This window comes from Scatophagus argus, chromosome 20 (genome assembly GCF_020382885.2).
Source record: "Scatophagus argus isolate fScaArg1 chromosome 20, fScaArg1.pri, whole genome shotgun sequence".
Taxonomy (NCBI): Eukaryota; Metazoa; Chordata; class Actinopteri; family Scatophagidae; genus Scatophagus; species Scatophagus argus.
This window is the reverse complement of record NC_058512.1, coordinates 11483080-11507575: the sequence shown is the minus strand read 5'-3', so window position 1 is coordinate 11507575 and position 24496 is coordinate 11483080. Positions and strand designations below refer to the sequence as shown.

Here is a 24496-nt window from a genome sequence, read left to right as displayed (position 1 = left end):
TCCACACCAGCTAGTTGGACTAGTCCCAGTCTAGTCAAGCGTGCATGAACTGATGAAGCCTCTTGGATGAGAGGTGAAACGTCTTCAAAGCCTCAGCTAAAAGACTGAACTCTTGCCAAGCCTGCTGCTCCTTGTTTTTTGCCCGTTTCAACTTCGCCCTCTCTTACTGTCTGGGTTCCCTCAATGCCAAACTTGACGCCCTTTCCTGCCAATTCCAGAGGACAGAGGATTCTGTCGATAAACCTGAACCCATCCTCCCCACATCCTGCCTTGTTGCCACGTTGACCTGGGACATAGAGGAGAGGGTGAGAGCCACCACAGAAGGACAGCCAGGTCCCAGCTCCTCCCGTCTAATTGCCTTTTCATCCCTCCAGCCTTGAGGTCAGATGTGCTACTATGGGCCCACTCCTCCAAGCTCTCCTGCCACCCTGGTGTTTAATGGACACGGCATGCCCTCCTCCAATGTTTCTGATGGCCCACCTTGCAGGAGGACATCCAGGAATTCATCAAAGCCTGCCCAACTTGCAGTCAACACAAGACCTCTTGCTGGCCTCCTGCTGGGCAGCTTCAACCTCTTTTTGTTCCTCACTGCCCCTCATCTCAGATATCCTTGGCTTTTGTTACTGGTCTTCCCACCTCTGATGGCCACACTGTTATCCTGGCCATCGTGGACCACTTCAGTGAGATGGTCCACTTCGTGCCTCTTCCCAAGCTCCCCGTTGCTAAAGAGACTACTCAGTTGGTTCTGCTCCATGTATTCCGCCTGCACGGCCTCCCTGTTGATGTAGTGTCAGACCGTGGTCTCCAGTTTTCTTCTGTGTTTTGGAAGCCATTCTGCAGTCTGCTGGGTGCTTCCGCCAATCTGTCCTCTGGATTCCACCCCCAGACCAATGGATAGATCAAGCGCATGAACCAAGAACTGGAAACAGCCCTGCAGTGCATAGCCCCCCAGAAACCCTCTTCCTTGTCCTCACAATTACTATTACTACTAATAATCTGCTGTCATTCAGGATGAAACTGAAACATCTTTCACTTTCCAGACCATGCAATATACAACTGCAATTATTAGTACAGATTTTCTTGTGAATTTTGAGGTGTTCACCATTTTGTTCGTTTATTGTTAATAAATAAATGGATGGAACTCTTAAGCTTTTGGCAGCCAAGTAAACATTGATCCATGAGATGGTAGACAGCTGTGAAAGACAACAAGTTTTAAAAATATGTGGCCTAATTTCATAACAGGAATTGCAATTCTCATGATCACAATGAGATGGAACTTAAGAAATTCTCTTTGTTCCACAATAAACCATGTGTCAAATATCATCTCTCAATGTTGGCTCTATTATATTCATCTAGACAATGCCCACTCTACTCTAACTGCATCAACACTTTGTCAGCGACATCTGATGCAATAACCTTGACTTTACCATTAGTTTTAACAGCAGTAGATGAAGGGGTTGGCTGATCCAGCAGGATCAAAATGACCACTCAGCAACCCTGTTCGTCAAGTCTCCACAAGATGCAGGCCTAGCTTTACTGTATGGTCTTGGCTACCTTTCTAAAGACATTCTTCAGCTTTTTTGTGCCTGACATGATGGTCTTTGCCAAAATTGTTGTGTTTTAAATAGCTACATAAAACATAAAGTACAACAAAATCTATTGCCATAATAATTAAAAATATTGATATACAACATTGCAACCAAGAAAACGGTTTACATACAACTAAATTCATCTTTGTAGTCCCTGAGCAGTCGTGATTTTTATTGGTGATTTGAACCTCTGACAGTGGTGTTTCCTCATATAGGCCCGCCCATAGGGCAATTTCTTAATACAGCACTGATAGCCAGGGGTTAATGGTTAGAAATGAAATCCTTTGCCTGAGGACACTGATTTTACTCCTAGAAATGTCTGTAAAATCAAAGGAGCAAGGAAGATACCTAATATCTTTTGGCAGGAGTTGTAAAAGTACTCTGTATGCTTTTCTGCTCAGACAGTTGTGCTTAAGGCTAATGATGCACCTGACAGGTCTGTGTCTGTCAATTTGTATATCAGCGTAAAATGAAAATACTTACTGTGTACAGAGACAATGTCTGTCTCTGTCTAACATGTGGCCACTAGATGGTGGTATTTCTCGTAAAAATATTCAGTGGGCATCCATTCAAAGCCACAAACAATGTTGATTAAAAAGAGTTGTTAATTGTCTTTGATATTTGTTTATCTTATTTAATTTGTGTTAAATATGGAATTTGTGTATTTGTGATAGGATCAAAGATGCAGTTATATACAGTACATCTAAATTATGACATCCAAAAAATACATGGTAATGAATGGCTGTAATGTGGTAACAAAATATTTAGGCTCTATTTAATATGTGTGGTTAAAACAGATTTAAACTAATGGTATGGTTAAACCAAACGGCTTTTGTGATGAAATGCACAGACACAAACAATACAAGTTCCCAAATAACAAAATTTTTTGCTTAAACTTCTGACAAGGAAGAGGCCTTGTTTGTTCTTTTTTTTCTTTCCAATTTGTTGTATCACTGCATCTTTGTTGAAATGTGGGAATTGGCAGGCATTAGCCATTAAGACCCAGTGAGTGCATATCTATTAACATTCAAACAGTGCTGCAGTGATGAGAGCTGCTCTGAGCCAGCTGCAGCCTCATGAGGTTTGGTCACTGAAACCTCAATGACGAGAGGAACAGAGCTAACACTTTATATATTTTACTTTCATCAATAAGCAGAAGTTGTTACACCACCCTGGACAGCCCACCATGTTCAGTCTCTGCTTTCTAACACGTTCTTTTATCTGAAATTACTCTTTCATTAAGGCTTCTTTAGAGGGACTGTCCCCTGCATTTAAATTCGCTGTCTTCCTTTCAGCATATTGTGCTGTGGGTTATGTTGATTGGGTAGCTCTAAAGTGACATGTCACAGTTCTTTGCCAAGTAGGCTAATTCTTATGTGATTGAATGAAGGGGAAGTTGGAGAACAACAGGAAATGAAAATAGGGAAATATGTAAAACCTTTGATTGGTGGCATGAAATAACTGTTGACTGAGTAAATATACTGTACATTGCAGCTCAAATATATTAACTACTACTACTAGTACTACTACTAGTAAGCTAAAGATATACAATATAATAAGCTATAAGAGGCAGTGCAGTAGAGTCACATGAGAACATATATTCATTTAATAGGACTGTGTCCTCAAGGAACCTATCAGACACGATTAAGTTGTCATATAACAGAATCGTGACATTAAACTCTTTTTATTCTGCTCAGGGAATGTTCTTGAAGACTGGGAACCCATGATGTTTGGCTGTAATAACATTACATCTCCGTTCATCTTTATTTTGAGATGTCCATATATTTATACAGTGGAGGAAAGTAGCTTACTAAACTTTTATGCACATAATTATGCTACTTTATACAGCCGTTTCACAACATCTTATATCCAAATATTTTTGTTTGTTTGTTTGTTTTTACTAAATTTGGCTGACCAAGTAATTTCCCTTCTGAGGTTACATATATCATAATTAATTAATTACACAAAAACATTTTAAAACTGCTCCTGTAATCGTTTTTTTGTCTTGCTGGTTGCTTGTCCTGTGGTGATGTGCTTTATCGTTTATCGTAGAAAATGTTCTGAAGCTGTGTCATGGAAACTTGATTGACACCTCGCTCGCTACACAGGGGTGGGGGGGCGGGGTGAGGCTCTCCGTAGCCTCGTCATCCTCCCACCCCTTTCCTCCTCCCACCTCCCCCTCCAGGCTGTAGTGACGTGCAAATAGAAAGCGGGACCTGCCCTCCCGTCGCCATTTTTCGGTCTTGTACTCGTACTTCTGGTTGCTCGGGTGAGGGGGGGGACGAGCAGAATTAAGGGAAAGTATAAAATATAGAATCGCTAAGCCGGTATGCCTGTCTGGAATGCACGCGAGAGTAACGGTATAGCATAACGGAAGTGCTCCTGAGATGCACGCGCAGGACACAAGCAGTTGCTGTGAAATATTTTTTTTGTGTGAAGACGTGTTGCGAGCCGCCATTTTTTTGCTCTGCTGCCCCTGAAGTCTGCTCTGACTCGAGAAAGGGGATTCAGAAACGCAATTCCATGACGTGTGCCTTATCGTAAGAACAAGAAGAGACAAACTAACGTTAATCATTTGGTTTCCGACCCGGGGCTACTGGCAACCTTTTGCAGACATGTGGAATTAACAGATGAAAAACTGAGGCCACCTTTTCCGTTCTCGTAACTGACACTGACTGGAGGAGATAAATTATTAGAAGAGAAGCCTGGTGTTTTCTCGGAAGGCGGAAAGAAAAAGGGAAGCTTCGTTGATCATTTGTAGCTTCGGTCTCCGTCGATGTTTGTCTCAAGTTTTTGTTGTTTTTGTTTTATTTTTGCATTTTGGCTTTTCAAACCATCACTCAGCCACTGACTGCTGAACACTGGAACCACATTATGCTCCGAAGTTGAATTAAGCCAGTCGCAGCCTCTCTCTGAAAACGTCAGGTTGTTTTTGTTATTATTATTATTTTGTTAACCCGAAGTCTTTGGAGCCGTGGAAAACGTGGAAAACCTCTCGGGGCGACGAATGCCCTGCCCTACATCTTCAAAATCCTCCAATTTGCTGTGATTGGTTAATTCCAACCACGCATACACATTGTAACTTATTATCTAGTTTGTTTTGTATTTTTCTTTTTCTTGTTTATAGACTGATAACTTATTTTTTAAACAGAAATGTCAACTGCTCGGTTTGATTCAGCTGATCGGTCCGCCTGGTATTTTGGACCTGTGTCACGACAAGAGGCACAGAATAGGTTACAAGGACAGAGACATGGCATGTTTCTTGTTCGAGACTCGTCGACCTGCCCCGGCGACTACGTGCTGTCAGTGTCTGAAAACTCCAAAGTTTCTCACTATATCATCAACTCTTTGCCCAGCAAAAGGTTTAAGATAGGCGACCAAGAGTTTGAGCACCTTCCTGCCCTCCTGGAGTTCTACAAAATTCACTACCTGGATACGACCACGCTGATAGAGCCAGCCCCCAGGTAGGGAAATCACGCAATACTGGACTAGTTTCATTATGCACAGTGATAACGTAGCACGACACCTGGGCTTCAAACACAAACGAATCTGGGTTAACTATATTTTCTATTTTTATCTAAAGTAACCCACTTTCTGCTATACTGCAGTGCACTGCACACATTTGACATGAAGCATTTCTTTTGCCAAACTTAAAACTGGGCATCACTCATGGTTTACTGCTGCTGCTGGATAAGTTAATATTTTGTATGTTTTTGTACTTGAGTAGAAATGTTTACTGACACACAGCTATATCTTGCATACACTTGCTACTTCAGCACTGATGATAGTGTTTTTCTGTCATTCTCTTTGTGGCATTGTTCTTATTTTTCTCCAAGACATTGGATATTAAGACGAGTATTAAGATTGTTTTTATTTAAGCCTTTTGGCCTCCTATTTGGTTGTACTACATCAGTAAACATTTGTGTGTAAGGGTCCCTTACTGGGCACATGTGAATCATATTTTCACAAATGTAAAATGTGTCCTTTGACCAAGCATAGCTTTTAATCCAGCGCCATTCAACAAAAAATGTGTGTGATGTTTGAAGGAAACTGAGTCCTGATTCATCTTTTTATTTTTATTATCAACTTGACACTGGCCATTATCTTATGGTGACCGCATTTTGTCTCTTTTCTTTGCCTCTTCATTATAATCTCTCAAGGTACCCAAGCACAGTGAGTTGTCCCATCCAGCCTGTTGGTGGCCCAGAGGAGAATGTGGAGTATGTGCGGACTCTTTACGACTTCACTGGTAGCGATGCAGAGGATCTTCCCTTCAAGAAAGGGGAGATCCTTATCATCTTGGAGAAGCCAGAGGAGCAGTGGTGGAGCGCCAAGAGTAAAGAGGGACGTGTTGGAATGATCCCTGTGCCCTATGTCGAGAAATTGGTACGACCTTTACCTCACCCTGGTCAACCCTCCCTTGGATCTCGCAACTCCAACAGTTATGGAATCCCTGAGCCCTCCCACACCCTTGTCCATGCCTATGCTCAGCCCCAGACACCATCGCCGTTGCCCCCTGGCACACCTGGAGCAGTTATCACTCCTCTACCATCCATACAGAACGGCCCCGTCATGGCAAAGGCTATCCAGAAAAGAGTACCATGCGCCTATGATAAAACAGCTCTCGCTCTAGAGGTATTGTAAAATGGGATTTCACCTTATCTCTTCTATTTTATCTGAAATGTCATTTGTTCTGGTCTCCAACTGGGACAGTCCCCAAAGAACACTTTTCCAAAAAGATTGTTCTCCCTTAAAATATGCAGTTGGTAGGCCATTCTGCAGAAAGACAGATTGTTTGGGTTAAACCAAAAAATTAGTATTTGGTGGTCTGGGAATGAGACATTGTTTCGTTGGAAACACTAACGGCCAATTGTATAACAACCTAAAGCTTTGGTATTTGACGTCCTGGTTGTCCAACAGTCACCTGCATCATGTGGCATGCTGATGCTGCATGTGGTGGTGAGTTGATGCTTGTTGTTGGCATCAAGCAGCATCACTGAATGTGAATGAATGCCAGACACATTTATTGTTTGGTATTAGATTCTGATGGGAAGTCATGGTGAGTTGAGGGAGCAGGTGTTGGAGATCTGTGTGGCTTCTCTGTCAGATACATTGGAGATTTCTTGGAATGATAAATGCAAAAAACACATTGGCAACTGGGGGAGGACAAGGACTCTTGTGAGACTGAACACAGTTCTGTGACTCAGTTTCCACAGATAGACAAGTGCAGCCCAAATTCTACCAGTTATCTTTAGTGTCTCTTGGCTCAGGCTCAGTCTACCCAGCTAGCTGCTAAATGGGCAGCAGCTCTGTCAACAGCACTATTGCATTTCACAGCTCTTTTGCATTTCTCAGTGGTGCACTCTGGCTAATACAGATCAACTTTGGCTGTGGTAACCTTTTGAAACCTGTGATGTAATGCATAATGCACAGTACACATATATACTGGAGCTCCAGAATGTTCCAGTATGACGACAGACTGCGTTGTGTTGATGCCCCCAGGAGAGAGATGAAAATGAACCCATTTCTGCTGCCATTCAGTGACATCAGAGTGTGTCAGTGGATGTAGGAAGTACGCTGGGCCTCTGCAGCTGGGTCGTCTTTATGACTCCTGTACAGAATGAGGGTATAAATTTGGACCATGAGCAAACCTGGTGAAGGGTGTTCATGCTAAAGGTTAAATAATTCCATCTCCCAGAATCAGTCCTGTCTTCTCTGCTGTCTTCCTCCTGTGTCGCTTTTTACAGTTTACAACTAATAACAACCTCCTCAGGAAATACCTAATATCTCATACAGACACTGTTACATGAATTGAATGGGTGCACAAAGAGCTGCCCTACATTTACATACTCACTGTCCACAGCTGCATTGAGTAGGGAACGTCCATTAAACTAAATGCTTCATTTAACTAAGTCCACAAACAGACCATCTAGACAATAGAGAAGGAGGGAGAGTGCACAGCTAGTAGATGAGAACTGAAACTGAAGCCTCATTTTATTTGGCACTTCTTTGTGATACCATTTCTTGTAATCACTGTTTATCATTGAAGTGTACGGAGCTGCAGTCGCAGCCTGGAGTGTAGAGTTTACCCTGTGACTCTCAGTCAAGTCAGATGTATGCTCAGTAGACTCATGCCTAAAGTGTGTCACCCTGTATAAAAGACGTATAGGTCTTCACAAGCATCTTTCTATATCAGAGCACCGTTAATTCATCAAAGAAAATTTTACACACTTTCTTGTTTACAGTTTTCATTTCTGCAGCAAGGACACATTCATCAGTATTTGGTTGTTTTTAAAATCGTCATATACCATATAGCCTGGTGAAACGTCAGGAAGGTATGAAAAAATAGATATGGCCCAAATCTAGTCCCAAGCTCCCTTCACTGTTTCTAAGATACTTTCTGCTTAATCACTCATAGGACGTCAATTAATTTAAACTGCCAAAAAAGACCGCTGTTCTCCTTTAAAACAGTAGAACGTGTTCAGCTAGCAAAATGTAGGACTGCTGAGAGAATAATTATTGATGTTTCCTCTTTTCACAACATTTTTCAGGCCCACATTACCACACCTCAAATATGCTGTATGCTGAACTGTGTTAGAACTTCAGCATTTTGCTGATCCTGGGTTTTAAGAAGGGCTGTTAACATTTTTGTTACAGTTTCAGGCTGATAATGTTAAAATGTGATCTGCAAGCACAAAACTCAAGAATGTAGAAAAAGACTAAAGGACAACATCATTGTCTTTTCTCACACATTAACGATAAGGTATAGAAGGATTTGTTCATTTTGATCCTCATGCGTTTTCCTATAAAATACTGGTTTAACTGAGTACAAGTAACGAGTTGTATCTCTTCACACATTGTCGATGTGAGGGCTCGAGGTCAGATTTTTGGCACCGTCTTTCTATCCAGCAGGAGTAATGCTGCCACTAGTACCTACTGTGCAGCTGAAAGATGGGTTGAACTTCCCACAAAGATTGGCCGAACCTAAAGACTTCAGTTATTTGAAAGAAATTATTGCTGCAAAATATCTTATTTTCAGTAGCTACAATTAAGCAATAAATATGCTACTGTTATTGCGAGTGGTGTGTGTATATTATCCCCCAAAGACTAGGAAATGGATAATTGAGACATGGAGTTTTTCTAAAGACTTTTGCAATCAGTTGCAGTGCAGGTACAATTTCTGCTCTTCTGAGATGCCTCTGTTCTCACTTCCCTTCACATCAACCCTGGCATACTGGAGTACAGATGAAAACTCTTACAATTTTACATTTTAACGCCCTTATTTTTCCACATTTTTACTATTCTTCCCGTATCTTGGCAGTTATCTTCCAATATTGTCTGTTATTAAAACTTTGTAGACTACTTTCTGTTTAAATGTTTTCATAGTTTTGGAAAAGAAATGAAAGAAACAATTCCTAAATGCATAGAGTCTGAGTCAGTAGTTCAGAGATTAAGCACAAAATCTAATGTTGCATATGTGCAACACTGAGTAGTGAGTATAGCAGTTTTTTAAACTTAAAGAAGAAAGCTACCAGTAAGCTGAAATGCTTGTATTTGCTATGGTACTTTTGATTTACTGGCCTTGTACTGAAAGTGCGTACCTCACTTCGTCTCCACATATCTTTTCTATCTCTTGTTCAAAAAGCAGAACCTATGACTCATTATTTTTTTCACTTAAGAGACAGGCAGTCCAGAACAAAAGACATCATCTCATGGATAATTGGCCATTTTGATTAAAGCACAGACATATTCTGTTTTTTGAATAGTATGATAGAAAGATATTTTTATACTTTAGTTCTTTGTATCCGCATTTTTTGTGGTCACAATGAATATGTTAGGATTTGTAGTAATTCTAATTTCAGAATACTCAAAGGTACCATGTTAACAAGAACTTGTTTAATTGGTAAATTTTAATCAAACTTTGCATACATAACAGCCTCCTGATGGAAATGTAAAAGTGAAAACTCGTGAGGGGAAATACATTTTTCCACCCTTCTCTAAATCTTAGCGGTATCGCAATAGCCACATCATGATTCACACAACTAGGCTGATTGAAGTTTTCTATCATTGTTAGACAGGTTTCGCAGAAGCTGTTGATGATTACGTAGGAGTCCTGTCATCGCACGGCAGCGCAGGGGATTATTGTTATAGATAATGTCTAGGACTCGATGTCCTTGAAGCCTCATTCTGAAATTAAAGCTACGAATAGTTTGCCCTCACATTCACGCTTCAATCATGACTTTGATGATGGAGACTTTTTTTCCTTTCTAATCCTGATAAAGAACATATGGCTTTAACAGATTGGGGTCAAATTCAGTGTCACAGAGCCATCTGAGCGACAGCTCTGTCATCTGTTTAAACCTCAGTGACATGCGTGTGTGAAGATGTGACAAACTGTTTTTTATGTATGAAGTCCATATTTATAAATTCGCTGTGTTGGATAGAGCTGTAAAGATTAGTCAATGGAAAGAAAAGTAGTCACTAGCTATGTAGATTACATCCAGTGTGAGGATTGGCTGCTTCTATTTGTCATTTATGATAGTAAATTAAAGGTTTTTGGATTTTGGACTGTCAGTTGGGCAAGAGGAAATCTGATGAGGTCGCTATGGGAAATTGTGATGAACATTTTCACTGTTTTCTACACTTCATGGAGAGATTAATCATGAAAATAAGCAGCAGATTGTTAAAACAATCATTGAACTTCTAGTGCTGGATGCTGTGTACGCTCATGTGCGTCAGTAGTGTAGATGAACAAGTTTCAAAATAAAAATTGGCCATGTGGTAGAAGTTGTTTTTTCTTTCTTCCCTTGAGCTGTGAAAAATCTTGACTCTTTTCTCAGCAGTATTTTTGTTTTGTCTTCATTTTATATGCATCTTTGCAAGAGGTTTGCGTTTACAGCGGTTAGTCGCCAGCTTAAAATTCAAAATAACTCTTTGAGATTTGTTGTCTGAAAATAGACTTGCAAGCAAGTCTTTATGTGGTCTTTATGTGCCATTTTTGATCCATTATTTAGTGAGTGTAGACCACCCAGCTACCTGTGACTAGAAGTTATGTTTGTGTACTTGATATTGGACAAGGAGCATAATGTGGAATTGACTCATTTGGTTATTGCATTCTAATCTACCTAAAACGTCAAACATCCTGGATTGTCTGGATTGTTTTGGTGAGATCAGGTTTTCTTAACGTTTGCTCCATGGACAGACATTGCTGTCCAAGAGTGCTGAGCGAGCACAGAAACAGACTGAGCATAGAGTTATTTTCTTCACCACACAGTTGGTTAAAGTTGTTGTAGGCTGAGGTGTGTGTTGGTCAGCAGCTCTTGTTTCTTACTGCTGTCGTTTACTGCTCTTCTAGCACGGCTGTACCTCTCAGGCTTTCAGTGAACTGGCAGAAACCCTGGAGTCGTTACAGAACTTGAACTGTGATAACAGGGCTGTTAGAGTTAACATTAGCATTAACATCATAGTCACCTTACCAAATAGTGCAGGCACTTTGAAGAGACTTTAGTTAAATGATGTGTCAACAAACTACTAGTGCTTTTTTTTTTGTTTGTTTGTTTTGAGTGCACTGCATTTTTAATTTTACTCACTCAGCAGAATATTTTGTGACCAAATGAAGAAATATTTTTAAGTCACTCTGCATGTACAGCTAACAGGCCCTCCTCATATAACTTGTCTTCTCGTCCTTCTTTCCTCAGGTTGGTGACATCGTTAAGGTTACACGGATGAACATCAGTGGTCAGTGGGAGGGAGAGGTGAATGGACGAAGGGGCCTCTTCCCGTTCACCCATGTCAAAATCATAGACCCCCAGAATCCGGATGAGAGTGACTGACCTAAGAGTTCGACCACAATCTCTCGCCAGTATCGACCTGTACCTGAATGTGCTGGCTGTCTCCACCTTTTCCCGCCAGTGTCACCGGTCGGCTACGTGCTTGCCTGCTTGGGGCTGTACAATAGCAACCCCTCTGTTGTTGCCAACCATTGCAAGGCTTTCTGACTGTTTACAGCTTTGGACATTGGATCCAAACTAAAAACCTGTCCCCACTTTTCCCAGGTCCCTTTGCCATGTCTTGGTTCCAGGCTGGGCAGTGTTGCATTAGTGTCCTTTTCATTTCCAGACCACTGGGCATCAGTGTGAGTGTGTATGTGTGTGCGCATGTATAAGTGCATGTGTGTGTATGTGTGTGTGTTCACAGTTGATATTTACCCCATTTCATCACAACAGGTCTTTATTTTTATTTGCTTCTCTGAATATTTGTCATGTTTTAAGTCTTGGAAACTTTAGAACGTGTTGGTGTGTGTTTGTTTTGTTGATGTGAGGATATTTGTACGAAGTAGGGAAAAGCAATATCCCTATGGACTAAGGAGAGCACTGAGGCAATGAGGAGCTAACCAGCCAGTCAAATGTTATTTCTTCAAACAATCAAGTCACTGTTGTACCTTAGCCATCACACACAAGCACACACATGTACAGACACTTATTGGCCATGAGCCATTCAGGTTGACAGGTTTTTGAAGTGTATGTGGTGTGTGGCTGGAGTCCGGAGGGAGTAGGGGAGAAGGGTTTGTGGAAGACCTAACTCAAGTCTGGCTGACAAGAATTATTTATCTTTTGTCAATAAGACACGACAATATGTGATTTAATCCTTTTTCTTATTTCTGCCATATGATCAACAATAGTTTTTTTGTGACATGGAGAAGGTGGTAGAGAGGTAACTGCATGTCTACTTGATACCTCCCTTTACTGTCCTACACATTATGTTTGAACTAAAAGGACATCGCTTAGAGATTAGCAGGTTTTTAGTGCCAGAAGCACCAAGCACTAGAAGATTTCTGTCAGCTTTCTGCATAAGAGTGCAAAGCTTTGAACAGGTTTACAGAAGTCAGATGGTAACGGCAGTAGCCCTGGGCAGCACTTCCTACAAGTATCTGACTACAGGGCTAGCAAAAAAATGCAGTGTGGGCACAGGGACTGATGATTTTCAACTGAAGTGAGAAACTCCACTTTCCGTGGCTTAGATTAGGTAAGGATGAAATGTCTCAGCAAGCCAATGAGATCCCATCAATGCCTTTTCCAGAGAGTAACATAAGTGCATCTCTTAGCGCATGCAATCCCCCCTCTAACCTTTTGTTTTTAATGTGATGTTAACTCTTGTCAATTTAGGATTTCAGCCAGCTTTATTGCTTAAATATTTGGTCTGTGCACAATTATTGTGTCTTTTTATGCAATCAGACCCCATTGGAATAGTGAAAAGGATCTTTTTTTAATACTGCGCTGCATCCAGTTCTGTTTGATCATTAGGAGCTGAGGATTAAACAGTTGTGCAAACAGTGCCAACCCCTAGATCTGCTGTAAAAATGAACTACCCCCCCCCCCAATCTCTCCTAGTGCTTTCCATGCAAATTATTGCTCAGCTGTTCACCCAGAGTAATATTGCGCAGCTTTTAGTTGTGTCCCAGTCTTTTTTGTTTTGTTTTTGTTTTTTGTTTTGGTTTTTTTTTAGTTTATAGGCAGTTATGAAATCAAGCATTTGTGTTAAAATGAATGATGTTATTAAACAGAAGTACCTATGGTGACATTTACAAAAGGGAAAAATGCCTGCTGGTTGCCTCTGTGCATGACCTCTTGGCTGGGGAGATGGTTCTACCTGGCCAAATGCTGCTTAATGTCATTTATGTCCTTAATAAATAAAGGTTTCTTTTGTTTTGATCCCTCCTGGTTTGTTTGCACAAACCAGTCTGGGTTTCCTCATCAAATTAATGAAATCTACTAATTAAGCAATACATCCTGATTATTTCCTTTCTTGAGGTGAACTTGCTTTTCTCATGCTTCTGATTTGTTTTGTAATGGCATTAACAGTATTACTGTGCTCTCTTCTCATATTCTAGGAAAGCCTGTCTTTTACTTAAGAATTGAAAATTGTGCCTTTTATTTTCTTATACCATTTACATGTGTTAATATTTCTCATGGTTAACACCTGTGCTGGTATTGACCCTTTATGTACAGAACAAGTAAATAAAATTTACGTCTACTTCTTTAAGTTGCTCCGTCTTGTATCTCTGTCCTCGACACGCATGTTGTGTTTTTAACACAGATGGCTGGGTGTGGACGTGTTTGCGTCACAGGACAGTTGCTCTAATTTTCGACAGTTCCAGTTTTGATTCTGGCTGCGCCCAGGAGAAAGGAGGCAATTAATGAATTTTAATGAAGTGCTAATAAAAGAAAGCCAGCTGACCCAAGACATGGGGGAATGGAAAACTTTTCAAGGGCAAGGCTTCATGTGAGCTTGTCTGAGGCTAACACTTTTTAAACCAGGTGCAACAAACAAGTATAAACCAGTATGCATGTAGCTTGTGACACTTTGCTGTCTGACTAAAGATATCAAAACTCCTGGTTTCACTTTCAGCATTGAGCATGTTTGTATAGAAAAAGCATGGCATTTTTGCTCTACAATAATTCAATTCTTAATAAAACAGACTTATTCTTATCATACTTGCAAGGCATAACTCAGACTGCGATCAGATGCTTCTGGTTGAAAAGCTGGTTCTTATGGGGAACGAATTGAAATAAAAGCAAGAGGATTTCAGCCATTCACAGGGACTTCCTTGAAGCTTGTATGAATATTCTAGGTGTTGCAGCTGTTCCCTTGTGTGGTATCCTTGGGCCTAAAGGCATCTGTATTAAATCTGACACGTCTTAAGGATGTTTCCATTCCACACAGATAGCAATGATCCTCAGCTTGTCTTCCTACACAACATGCACTCACTCATCCCTTACCATCACATTATCGTAATAAGATATGTTGTCTTAATGGCTTATATAGGGCTGTGAAGGAATGAATAAGTTATGGATGAAGTGCGGGAAGTCAAAAGAAAAACATATTACATTTACACAACAGGTAATGCTCATGTTGCTCAAGCTAAAATATAGATATTGATGAACCTAAAAGTCAATTCATTAACCACATATTTGAATTTAAACTTAAATGTCCATGTTATAGGTTCCATACTTACTCACGTAAGGGTTCTAATTTATAACTATACCATGATTAGGGAAACTGTTCAGTTCACCCTCTGGCTTTTACCTCTAGTTTGTGTGTGTGTGCCTGTTTAAAGTGCCATTAAAGCCAATCAATGTACTCCTCTGGACTGTGATAGGCAGCGACTGCAGAGAGAGTGACCGTAGACTGAGCTGAGTCTGACCTCTTTTCGGGGCACAGTGTATGCCAGTGTGTGTTCTTTGTGTTGTGTGTTTACTGATGTGTGGCATGGTCGATGAAGGCCTTCCTACAGCCCATTACCACCGCCGCCCTCAAACTGGCTGTGATGACAGCTGCCATGCTGTACAGTATTTAGCCCTCAGAGGCGATTGTACACTGAATGTTTGTTGTTTGAAAATATGAGGATAAATGATTTACATTACTTTTTTGAGGTAATATTTGTTCATTGATGGTTAATTCAATTGATTTAAACCATTACAATATTAATAATATGTAAATATTTAATTCATATAAATATGCACAATAGAGTTGCCTTTCACGTGTATTGTTTCTTGGTTGAACTCGAATGCTTCACCTCTCAGTTTATTCCGTCTGCCATCATAATATTTGTCAAAGTTGTACTGATGAACATCAAGTGCTATCTTTGTCTTTATGCTGTCTTTTTAAGGCCTATTAAAGCAGTGTGCATATGTGTTTCAGAGCTCTCAGTGTTGTAGCCATCAGTTGTTAGTAAGTAGTCATGATGGACAAGCCCATGAATTAATCAGCATTGTAAGTGGCACAGTAAGGCTTTGAATGGCTTGAAAGTCAAGGAACTTCCAGTCAGTCATGTCTGCCCTTCTCATGTAATCATCCTGTTATTGATATTAACTTCTTCCGGCAAATTGTACCAACTACTCCTGAAATTTGAATACCCAAAACAAGTAGTGCACTTGTGATAAGTGTTGTTTGACTGTGGATGGGCTACAATTAATGCCACAGTTGATCACTTTAAAAAAAGTTTGTTTTCAGAGACATATTTTACCTTAACTGATACGTTTTCTAAAACAATTTGAAATTACTCTGCTTTGATGTTGTCCAACTACAGAACCAAACTCAAGAACATTACTGGTTAAAGTCTTTACTAAATGCTCACGTCCCCTGGTGCTGTAATTATAACTTGAGCACACTAATTGACCCCATCTGTGGTCTATAATTCATTTTATAGTGAGGTGAAAGGAATCCAGGATGAGCTATGTGGGTGACCCAGATGACCCAGGCAGAATCAGGAAGAAGACCAGGAGGATGAAGCAACCATCCTGTAATCAGAATGTCACACTTTCAGACTTCCTTACAGCCTACATGTTTGGTGTAATGAACTGTAATGAACTTCAGAAACACAGAGATGGACATCATGTGTGCTCCATGTTTGATATTACTTATACATTTGACTGTATATATATATATTTTATTTTATTTTTTTTTTCACTGTAAAAAAAAGTGTATAACACCAAACATGTCGGTTGAGGTGCTCTAGAAAATGACTTTACAGTGTGTGCTCCCTGAAGCTTTATAGATGTCCCAGATATGGCTTCCCCCTCTCTCTCGTAAAACATTTACAGCACAGACGTTTTTGCCTTCTGCTGGGGAAACTATGCCAGACTATGATGGTAATTCCACACTAGCTGTCTGTCACCACTTTATCGGGTCAGACTCACTGTTCTAGGACAGTCTCTCACTGCTGCATCATTCTCGCTCTTTCTCACCCCTGATTGTGTTGTTGTTGTTGTGTAAGACTCACCCTCAAAGGATTCAAATACAATTGATGAAGACATATTTGCTGCTTTTGCGACATTTCATAGCTAAACTCTCTGCTGGTTGTAGTAAAGCAATGGATTACTAGAGCAGCAGGGCGATGATCTCACAGTGCAATTTCATAACAGCTTTGTTTGGACTTATTTGAATGTGTGCTGGAGAGTCGAGAGCTGCATGCTCATGTGTAGATGATAGCTGCACCCTGGTAGGACAATATTAGCTGTTTATTTTTTATTTTAGTATGGCACTGTAGATGGCAGTGTTGGTTGACTATGGGATGGGCTACCATGAATGCCACTGGTTTTAGTAATTGCTTCAAAAATAATAATTAACTCTGAAAGCTGAATTCTAGCAAACAAACGTTATACCTACCAAACATCAGCATGTTTAAATTGTCACTGAGAGCGTATTAGCATTAACATTTTGCGTTTTTACGGAGTCGTTAATGTGACTGTAAACTCTTTTATTCAGCACAGCTCATCCCATCAGGAATCGGATTAGCTGTTCAATGTCCAAACTAAATACCAGAAAGAATTCCAGAATGTCACACATGTTAAGTCATTGTTCTTCATCTCCATTTATTGTGCTAAAACCTTCTCCAGCATATTAACACCAATATACAATTGAGTCACTTTTTGATGCAGACTCTGATTCTTGCACAGTGTGACTTATTAGATAATGACTCAAAAACTATATTTTGATGTTGAATAAATGTATATTTTGTTATGCATTAAATTCCGTTCAATAATTTTGCCATTTTTATATTATATTGCCTGAGTACAACACCATTACAGTAGGAAAACCTCTTTAAAAAAACATCGTTTCCTCAACGTCTGTTGAAGTAAAGATGGGTGTCTTACCAGCTGAATGAATACAACACAATATGTATATATATATATATTGCATCTTAGAATATACTTGTTAAACAGTCAAACATGCAAACGCAAACTGATCTACGTCATCAGAAAAAAACAGGACAACACGAACATCAGATAGTGATCCGAAGGGATCTGCTGTCCTGTGAAACTGACAAAAAATAAAGTGACCCCCCCCCCCATACAATAGAAACTTTATACACAATTATACACTTTAAACAAACTACATGGGTGGCCTGTCAGTCAGTTGATGCTCCACTCAGAATAACAGCATTCCTTTGAGGCTTTACTGGTGTTATCCTCTGTCGATGATATCACCATTGCGAAGGTTAAATGTTCACCAACAGGAATAAGAAAAGAGTGGGTATTGGCTCCAGTCAGCTGCATGACTGTGGTGGTGGGGATGGTGGTAGTAAACGTTCTGTTGGGCACTGTGTTCAGCTGTGGCAAGTGGATGAGGTGGCGGGTGAACGGGAGGGTGCGCTGCATCTACATGATTGGAAGACAGTGGAAATCTGGTGTACTGAGCGGATCTGAGGAGAAGAAAGTGACATTACGGTTAATTTTCCTGCATGTTTTGTTAAGCAAGCAAGGACTCTCTGAGGTTATTAAAGTGTAAAGTTGAAGGAATTATTATATTTATTCGTACTTGTTACATTCAGTGGTTCTGATTTTTTCTTTTATTTAGATCATTTTCCTGCAAGTCTCATTGGATTTTATCTCATGCTGGATACCTTAAAACATACCTGTAGGGCTGGTATGCCATGGATGCAGGCACCATCTGTTCTTCACAGCTGTAGTCATACTCGTGCTGCTCCAGGGGCTCAGCGTGTAGGCTCTCAGATGGGTCCTGCTCCAGAACCCAGGCTGAAAGGTCACCCCCCTTCAAGGCCTGATTCTTCTCTGCCTGCTCTGACTGAGAGGTGGAGGGCATCCTCTGCAGGCCTGAGAGGGAAATACAATGTTTAATAAGATCTCATAAAAGTGTAAAGACATTGGCACACAGGCTGTGTTAGGTAAAAAAAAAAAAACTTACTTGGAGGACTGCTGCAAAGGTCTTTTCTGTCCAGTGTGGCTCTTTTTGCAGGAGGGCTTCTATTTGGACGACACCTATGAAATAAAAGAGCACATAAAGCAATTTTTTACACATGTCACTCAGATGTAATTTTTTGCCTATTAGCCTAAAAAAGTGAGAAAGCAAATCATGTTTTTGCTGTATATAATTACAGATTAAATACATTCCATTACAATAAATTATATGAACAAATATAACTTGCACTTGCTAGCAAATGTAAATTCATTAACAGTAACTGCCGAGTTGTGACTGCCCTGCAACATATTCAGTCCTTATTAACAATGTATCTCGTACCTCTTACTGTGGGAGTGTGTACCCCCTTCCCTGAATCCCTTAGCAAAGGGGTTGTGGTCAATCTTCAGTTTGGTGATCTTAAAAAAAAGAAAAGACCAGATAGTTGTCAAACAGATTTTATCAAACACATATGTCAGTGTTTCTGTGTTGGGTTGATGCTGTACACGTTTATACCTTTGGGTTTTGGTAAGCGGTCACTGCAGTGAAGGTCATCTCTGGGAAGGAGAAGGTCTGAAATGGGCCCCAGCGGACAGTGTAAGGGCTATCTGCCTGGGTAACATGAAACCTGGGGTAGTAGCGATGCATGGAGTGTAGGATGATCTAATGGGTAAAATGCAGTGAGCAAAACACAAATTAAAAAGAGCAAAAAAACAAACAAAACATGGTATAATCATTTTGTAGCGTGGCATCTTACATGGCCATGCTGGTCCAAGGTATTGTTGGTGAGTTTCATTTTGAGAAAAGACAGTGACTGCTTCATCCAGTGACTTCCTGGGGCAGGGGAGTCTGGGTGCATGTACGTCCGACATGGAGGCTGTGGCTCCGCCTTACCAGCGACCTCCCACTGCTCCTTTTTCCACTGCAGAGAAATGGGGGAAGGATAGTTCAAGGTTATTAACTGTGACCCGAGGACATGTCTGATAAGTGTTCATGAGGCATGAAATGCTTTTTTTTATCATTTCATAATGGCTGGTGTATTGCCAAAGAGCTGTGGTGCATGAAAGCTTTCTTCATTCTGTTCTTTATATTCTTATATATTTCGGTCTTTCTGGACACTTTTTCTCTTTTATGAGGTAAATCATTTTTTAAAAAATAACAATTTGCCACCACCAAAAACTTTGTCATTGCTCTCCTATTGTACTTTCCTATTATTATGTATTTCTTTGCATTGAAGAGTATGCTAAAAGCAATATCTGTGACCAAATGGGTCATAGCAGTTGATGTAAGAGCCATTAAATGTGTAGATGGCTGGCTGGCTGCTCCCTTTCTGCAAGTGCGAATAAGAAGGGATGCTAATTGATTGGGCCTCCAGCTGAGAGTGCACAAACAGGAAGCAATGAAAGCCTTTGATATGCAGCGAGGGATGGCCCAAAGTGGGCAGGCCAATGTCTGGCCGCAGACTGCTGTGTTTTCTGCTGCAGTCTATTGATTTTAGGCCTCAGCAAACAAAACAAAACTTAGAAAACAGTGAAATTCAAAAAAACGACAAACTTCATGCTAAATTAACATGTTGTGTATGAACCTAAATGCGTGTCACAGAGCATACAGTGTGTGTTGCATATGCATTTACCTTGTACTTGAAGCTGTCTACTGGAACCATGTCCACCATGATGACATAATTTGCAAAAGGCTGGAGCCCAGATATACTGATGCTGCAGTGTGGAAACATTCTCCTGAAACAAACATACAAAGTAAGCAAGTGGGCTAATTTTGTAGGTGTTGGTTAGTGCGATAAATGATACAAAGCACTGGTGGTATTTTCAGAAAACAGTCTCAATTCAGTAGCCAAGTAACTGTACCGGTATTCTTACCTCCCATGCTTTGTTATGATCATCTCGGTTCCAATGCTGTGAAAGGACTTCCAGAGATCAGAGTTTTCCAGGGTCATTGCGATGCAGCCCTGCTGGTATGAGTCAGCTGCTGGAGGTGGCCTGGACAGGCTTGGATTTGATTTGAAGTCTGTGTTGCAAACACACATGTAAAAGTTCTGCAATTTCAGATGTATTTATAGAAAAAGAGGAAATATATTCTCTCAAAGTGTGCAGAACCTAAGACATTGTGTCTGTCTGTTAACAATTCCACTTGAAATATTTTGTAGTGAGATAAAAGGATCATTTTACACATCCCAATTTTATTCTGAATTTGCCTCCTCAGTTGCACAGTATCTCAGGCTCTGAGATATAATCAGAAATAAGTCTTTAATTCTATATGTTCAAATGCACCCAAGTGATTATTTAGTTGAAACCCAAACTTAACAAATCATTACAGTATGTGTTATGTTGCACATGCCTGCTCATACCATCAGGTCTGTTAAGTTAAAAACTTACCGGTGATGTGCTGCATGTTGCTGTCCCGTCCTGTTGTCACCAACAACGCAGAAGTTTTAAAATGAAGTGCTGCTTTCAGGTGTTCTAACACTGAAGTCAGGGGTCTCTATACTTGAAAAGGACTGAGCCTTGAACTTGATTGGTCATCAGAGAGAGGGTGTGGTCTAAACATCTAAAGGGGAGTAGTCATAGACCAGCGAGAGGCCAGGTGAGAATTTTACCTGATGTTGAGTTCAAGTTGTAAAGTTCATAGTGGAAATGTTGGGGTCCTTTTTTCCCCTTTACATGTACATGAGTCATTTTCATGCTGGCTTGAAAGACTTAAAACACTTCAAAAATATCTTTGAAAAGATATGAGTGAAGATCCAGCGAATGGGAACATAAACATACCTAATACATGAGTGTTACTACACATGTAAATACCTGTATTTTTTAAGATTTATAATTATCTTGTTGTTTATCCTCTGTTAATATCTTTCACTTTCTCTCTTGGTCGGGAAAACTGCAAGCGCAATGTCTGTACAAAAAAGAATTTCCCCTCGGGGATAAATAAAGGAATTCTGATTCTGATGTCTGCTCTCTGTGCTTTGTCAGGTTGTTGTTATGAGTAACCACCCGAAGACTTAAATGTACTTGAGACTTGTGATCAGCTTAGTAGAGCTTACCTGTGTACTGTATGCATCAGTCATACTCTATGCATCAGTCATACAGTATGCAGGCAGGCCTGAAATGCATAAAAGTTTCACTGTCCTTCAGAACAGTGAGTAGAATTTCAAAGTGCCCCGGGGGATGGAAGAGCAGACACAACAGATCCCTTCCTGGCAGCTTCGTTTGTGTATTGAAACCAAGTCAGGAGATTACAGAGGTGACTGGAGCTGGGGCGGATAGCCTTGACAATGGCGGACAATGCTGCTAATCCTTGAAGGCCATTTGGCTCCATCTCACCCCACCCCCCCACCCCTTCATGCTACCTGGAGAACGGGCCCTCAGATGGAGCCAGCAATTAGCAGCCCGTTCACATGAAAGACTGACGGGAAGAAGGGAAGAGGAGCAGCTTGGATTTTAGAAGACAGTGTTCGAAGTTTACAGCACAATGAATTTAATCCTACATGAATTGCACAAACTTTATTCAAGCCCACAGAACTTAATTTAAAATTCTAGTGTGGTCTCAGAGTTTCTAAAGAGATACCAAAATAACAGGCTAAACTTTGGAGAAATGTATATAAAAGTCCACATGCATTTCCAGCTGGTTTAATTGTGCAGCTGAGCCAAACATAAAATAGAGTGGTTGATTTTGGTTTTTTTTTCCATCAGTGTCAATGTCATTTAGTTTCATTAAAGAGTTGGAACAAGCTGATACAGGATATAGAGAACACTGTCAGACAGAGTGAAATTTTGTAAACTTAAAAGACTTCAGAAAAAAACAAAAAAACATAAACTAGATAAGGGGTTATAGCTCTCCTTTTCTTAAGACAGTGACAAAAGTGACACCATTCTGGGAAAAAAGGTTAACAAAAGCTTTGGTATTAAACAAACAAATAATGGTTTTAAGATAGAATTCAAGATGACCTCTTGTGTGTGTGTGTGTGTGTGTGTGTTTTCATAAGTGCTACAGATACCAAAGTAGGTGCCTAAAATCGATTTTTATAGTGATCACAGACCCTTTTGAGGGGGTCATGAGGTTACAACAAAGCGGCGCCTCAGTACACGAGAGTAGCAGTTAGGTTGAGCAGAATGGCCAAAACATCAACATGATCACATAAAAGAAACAAGAAATCCAAAATTTTCAACTGGGTTTTCAGGAGTACTCCCTAACGGGAGCATGCATCAAAATGTGTTTATCTGAGGATTTCTTTGACCTTAATGCTTCACCCCCCCTTTAAGGGGAGCTCACATTTGGGAAGAAATCCAAATCACCTCTCGCTTGCTTTGCCCTTTGCTGCTCTGTTATGCACTCTCTGTCAGGAGAAATTAAAGCATGTTATTCAAATCCTCTCAGCCACGAGAAATACCAAAAAACTGAAAGAAAAGAACGATTTACAATATTGTTCTCATTCTTGAGCTTGTTTTTCTTTGACTGCTTTCTGCTTGCAAACTAAATATGGCCAGTTCTTCCTTTAAATGTTTTTGTTCAGATTAGAGGAGTAGGGGTTGCTGTCTTAAATTTAAAAAGAACACTGAAGTTCAAAAGGTGCTGTGGTCTAAGAGTGTGTATGCTGAGTTTGTTTGCGTGTGAGGATATACTGTAGGCCTGCAGTATTATCATATTGTTTACCTGACCATAGTGATCCACTTCTCCTGATTTTGGAGCAGTAAGCGCGGCTTGCTGCATTCATGAGGCCTTTCTGCTGCCATTTGTAGGCATGTTGAAACATTTCTCCTGTGCTTAAATCAACCTCAGACTCGAAGATGGAATTCAGTCTGTTACTGCTTGCGGCATGTGTCACCTCTGCAGCTACGCTACAAAGTCAAGTTCGCATAGAAAAAGGCAGACATCTGCTTCTGCTAATGGTGTTTTAGACTGATTAGGCAGTGCTGTAATGGAAATGGAAATGTGAATGTGAATGTTTTACATTTAATTGTAGGTGGCTTCACAGTTTTATCCAGTGCTTTACAATGAATCCAGCAGTAGAGTGAACCGCACACTCTGTGTCTTGTTTTTGAAATGCATCAGTTCTGCTGCAGTAAAAATATCTCAAGACACAGGAAATGCTGTGGTTTCAACAGTTTCGACAAGTAAGTCTAAGCTGCAGCTGGAGGATGCAGTGCATGACCCTGGTGGTGGCAGTGCGGAGATGTGGTTCTCTGATCTGTGCACCGCCTGGATGTAGTGGGTGGCTGAGTGGGTGGGATGAATAGTCCTTTTTCCTCCTTCAAAACCTGCACGCTAAGGTACTCCCAAAAAAAGACATTTCATTTCGAGGGAAAGAGAGTTGTGGCTTTATGTGGGGAGGGGGAATTCATAACATTTTCACTCCTTCAAAAACAACCACCTCCAGCATCTTACAAACCTGAACCGCAGTGTCACCAACGGATAAGCTAAGTAGGACAAAGATCATGAGATAATAGTAAGGCTAGACTTTAACATTAAAGTTATCTTTTCCCCATGTCTTAATCTAATAAGACAGATACAGTATGTAGAATAGATATACTAGCTTTTACTACAGTTTGACTATAAATGAACACACATCTGTGATTATATTAATGTTCATCATCGTTCCACAACTGTAGAGATGAGAAGAAATGTTTTGAAACCACAGTAGTTTCATAAAAGCTCTTATTTTTCAATACTGCCACCTACTGGATCTTTTCTTAAAAACGCAAACTTCTATCAACTAATTTTCTATTGCACCATATCACACATCTTTTTCAGTATAGATATATCTGCCTTGTGATGTTGTCTTGAGGAAAACTGACAAATGCGTCAACAATTCCTAGAATGCAATTCAACCTCCACCCAAACATTAAAAGAAATCAAATCAAACCTTTTGCACTTCGTATGAGATAGATAGATAGATAGATAGATAGATAGATAGATACTTTATTGATCCTGAGGAAAATTCAATACTGTGAGGGATACTCTTAGAGGAAGCACAAAAAGAAAACAAGAGAGACACTGTAGATAAGAAGAGAATACAGATAAGTAAAAAAATAACAAAAACTTCATATATATACTTTACAATTAGTAAATAAATCAATATATGTGAAAACCCACTAGTGTGGTTTTCTAATAATTCAGATCAAAGTGGCATAGTAAATGCAGTATTTGCATAGTATTTAGTAATAACAAATAAAATCAAGCATAATGTGATAAGTATA

At 40.2% G+C, this 24496-nt stretch overlaps 2 protein-coding genes across 3 annotated transcripts; one reads left to right on the top strand and one right to left on the bottom strand.

The window, feature by feature from the left end:
- The first annotated feature begins 3796 nt into the window (after nt 1-3796).
- crkl (v-crk avian sarcoma virus CT10 oncogene homolog-like) lies at nt 3797-13631 on the top strand. Of its 2 annotated transcripts, XM_046375374.1 has the most exons (4): nt 3797-4374; nt 4741-5053; nt 5750-6224; nt 11288-13631. In XM_046375374.1, exons 2-4 carry the CDS (start codon nt 4743-4745, stop codon nt 11420-11422), a joined length of 921 nt encoding a protein of 306 aa, XP_046231330.1. In that variant the 5' UTR covers nt 3797-4374; nt 4741-4742; the 3' UTR covers nt 11423-13631. The 2 variants fall into 2 exon arrangements, with proteins under 2 accessions (XP_046231330.1, XP_046231329.1); XM_046375373.1 differs by having other exon boundaries at nt 3798-5053.
- A 3609-nt stretch (nt 13632-17240) lies between these two features.
- On the bottom strand, nt 17241-20693 carry LOC124052095 (T-box-containing protein TBX6L-like). The gene is made up of 9 exons (XM_046376005.1): nt 20678-20693; nt 20162-20309; nt 19921-20023; nt 19045-19209; nt 18804-18950; nt 18630-18706; nt 18297-18370; nt 18007-18205; nt 17241-17793 (listed from the first exon to the last, which is right to left on the bottom strand). The coding sequence occupies exons 1-9, from the start codon at nt 20691-20693 to the stop codon at nt 17598-17600; spliced, it is 1125 nt and encodes a 374-aa protein (XP_046231961.1). The 3' UTR covers nt 17241-17597.
- Nucleotides 20694-24496: the final 3803 nt, after the last annotated feature.

Bases quoted from the DNA above. Each gene is read 5' to 3' on its own strand.
- LOC124052095 (XM_046376005.1), bottom strand. The intron at 19,210-19,920 runs GTAAATGCATAT...ATTTCTCTGCAG, and splicing joins TAGACAGCTTCAAGTACAAG to TGGAAAAAGGAGCAGTGGGA. The intron at 18,707-18,803 runs GTATAAACGTGT...CTTTTTTTTAAG, and splicing joins CCGCTTACCAAAACCCAAAG to ATCACCAAACTGAAGATTGA.
- crkl (XM_046375374.1), top strand. From the start codon at position 4,743: ATGTCAACTGCTCGGTTTGATTCAGCTGATCGGTCCGCCTGGTATTTT. The intron at 5,054-5,749 runs GTAGGGAAATCA...TAATCTCTCAAG, and splicing joins CTGATAGAGCCAGCCCCCAG to GTACCCAAGCACAGTGAGTT. The intron at 6,225-11,287 runs GTATTGTAAAAT...TTCTTTCCTCAG, and splicing joins AAACAGCTCTCGCTCTAGAG to GTTGGTGACATCGTTAAGGT.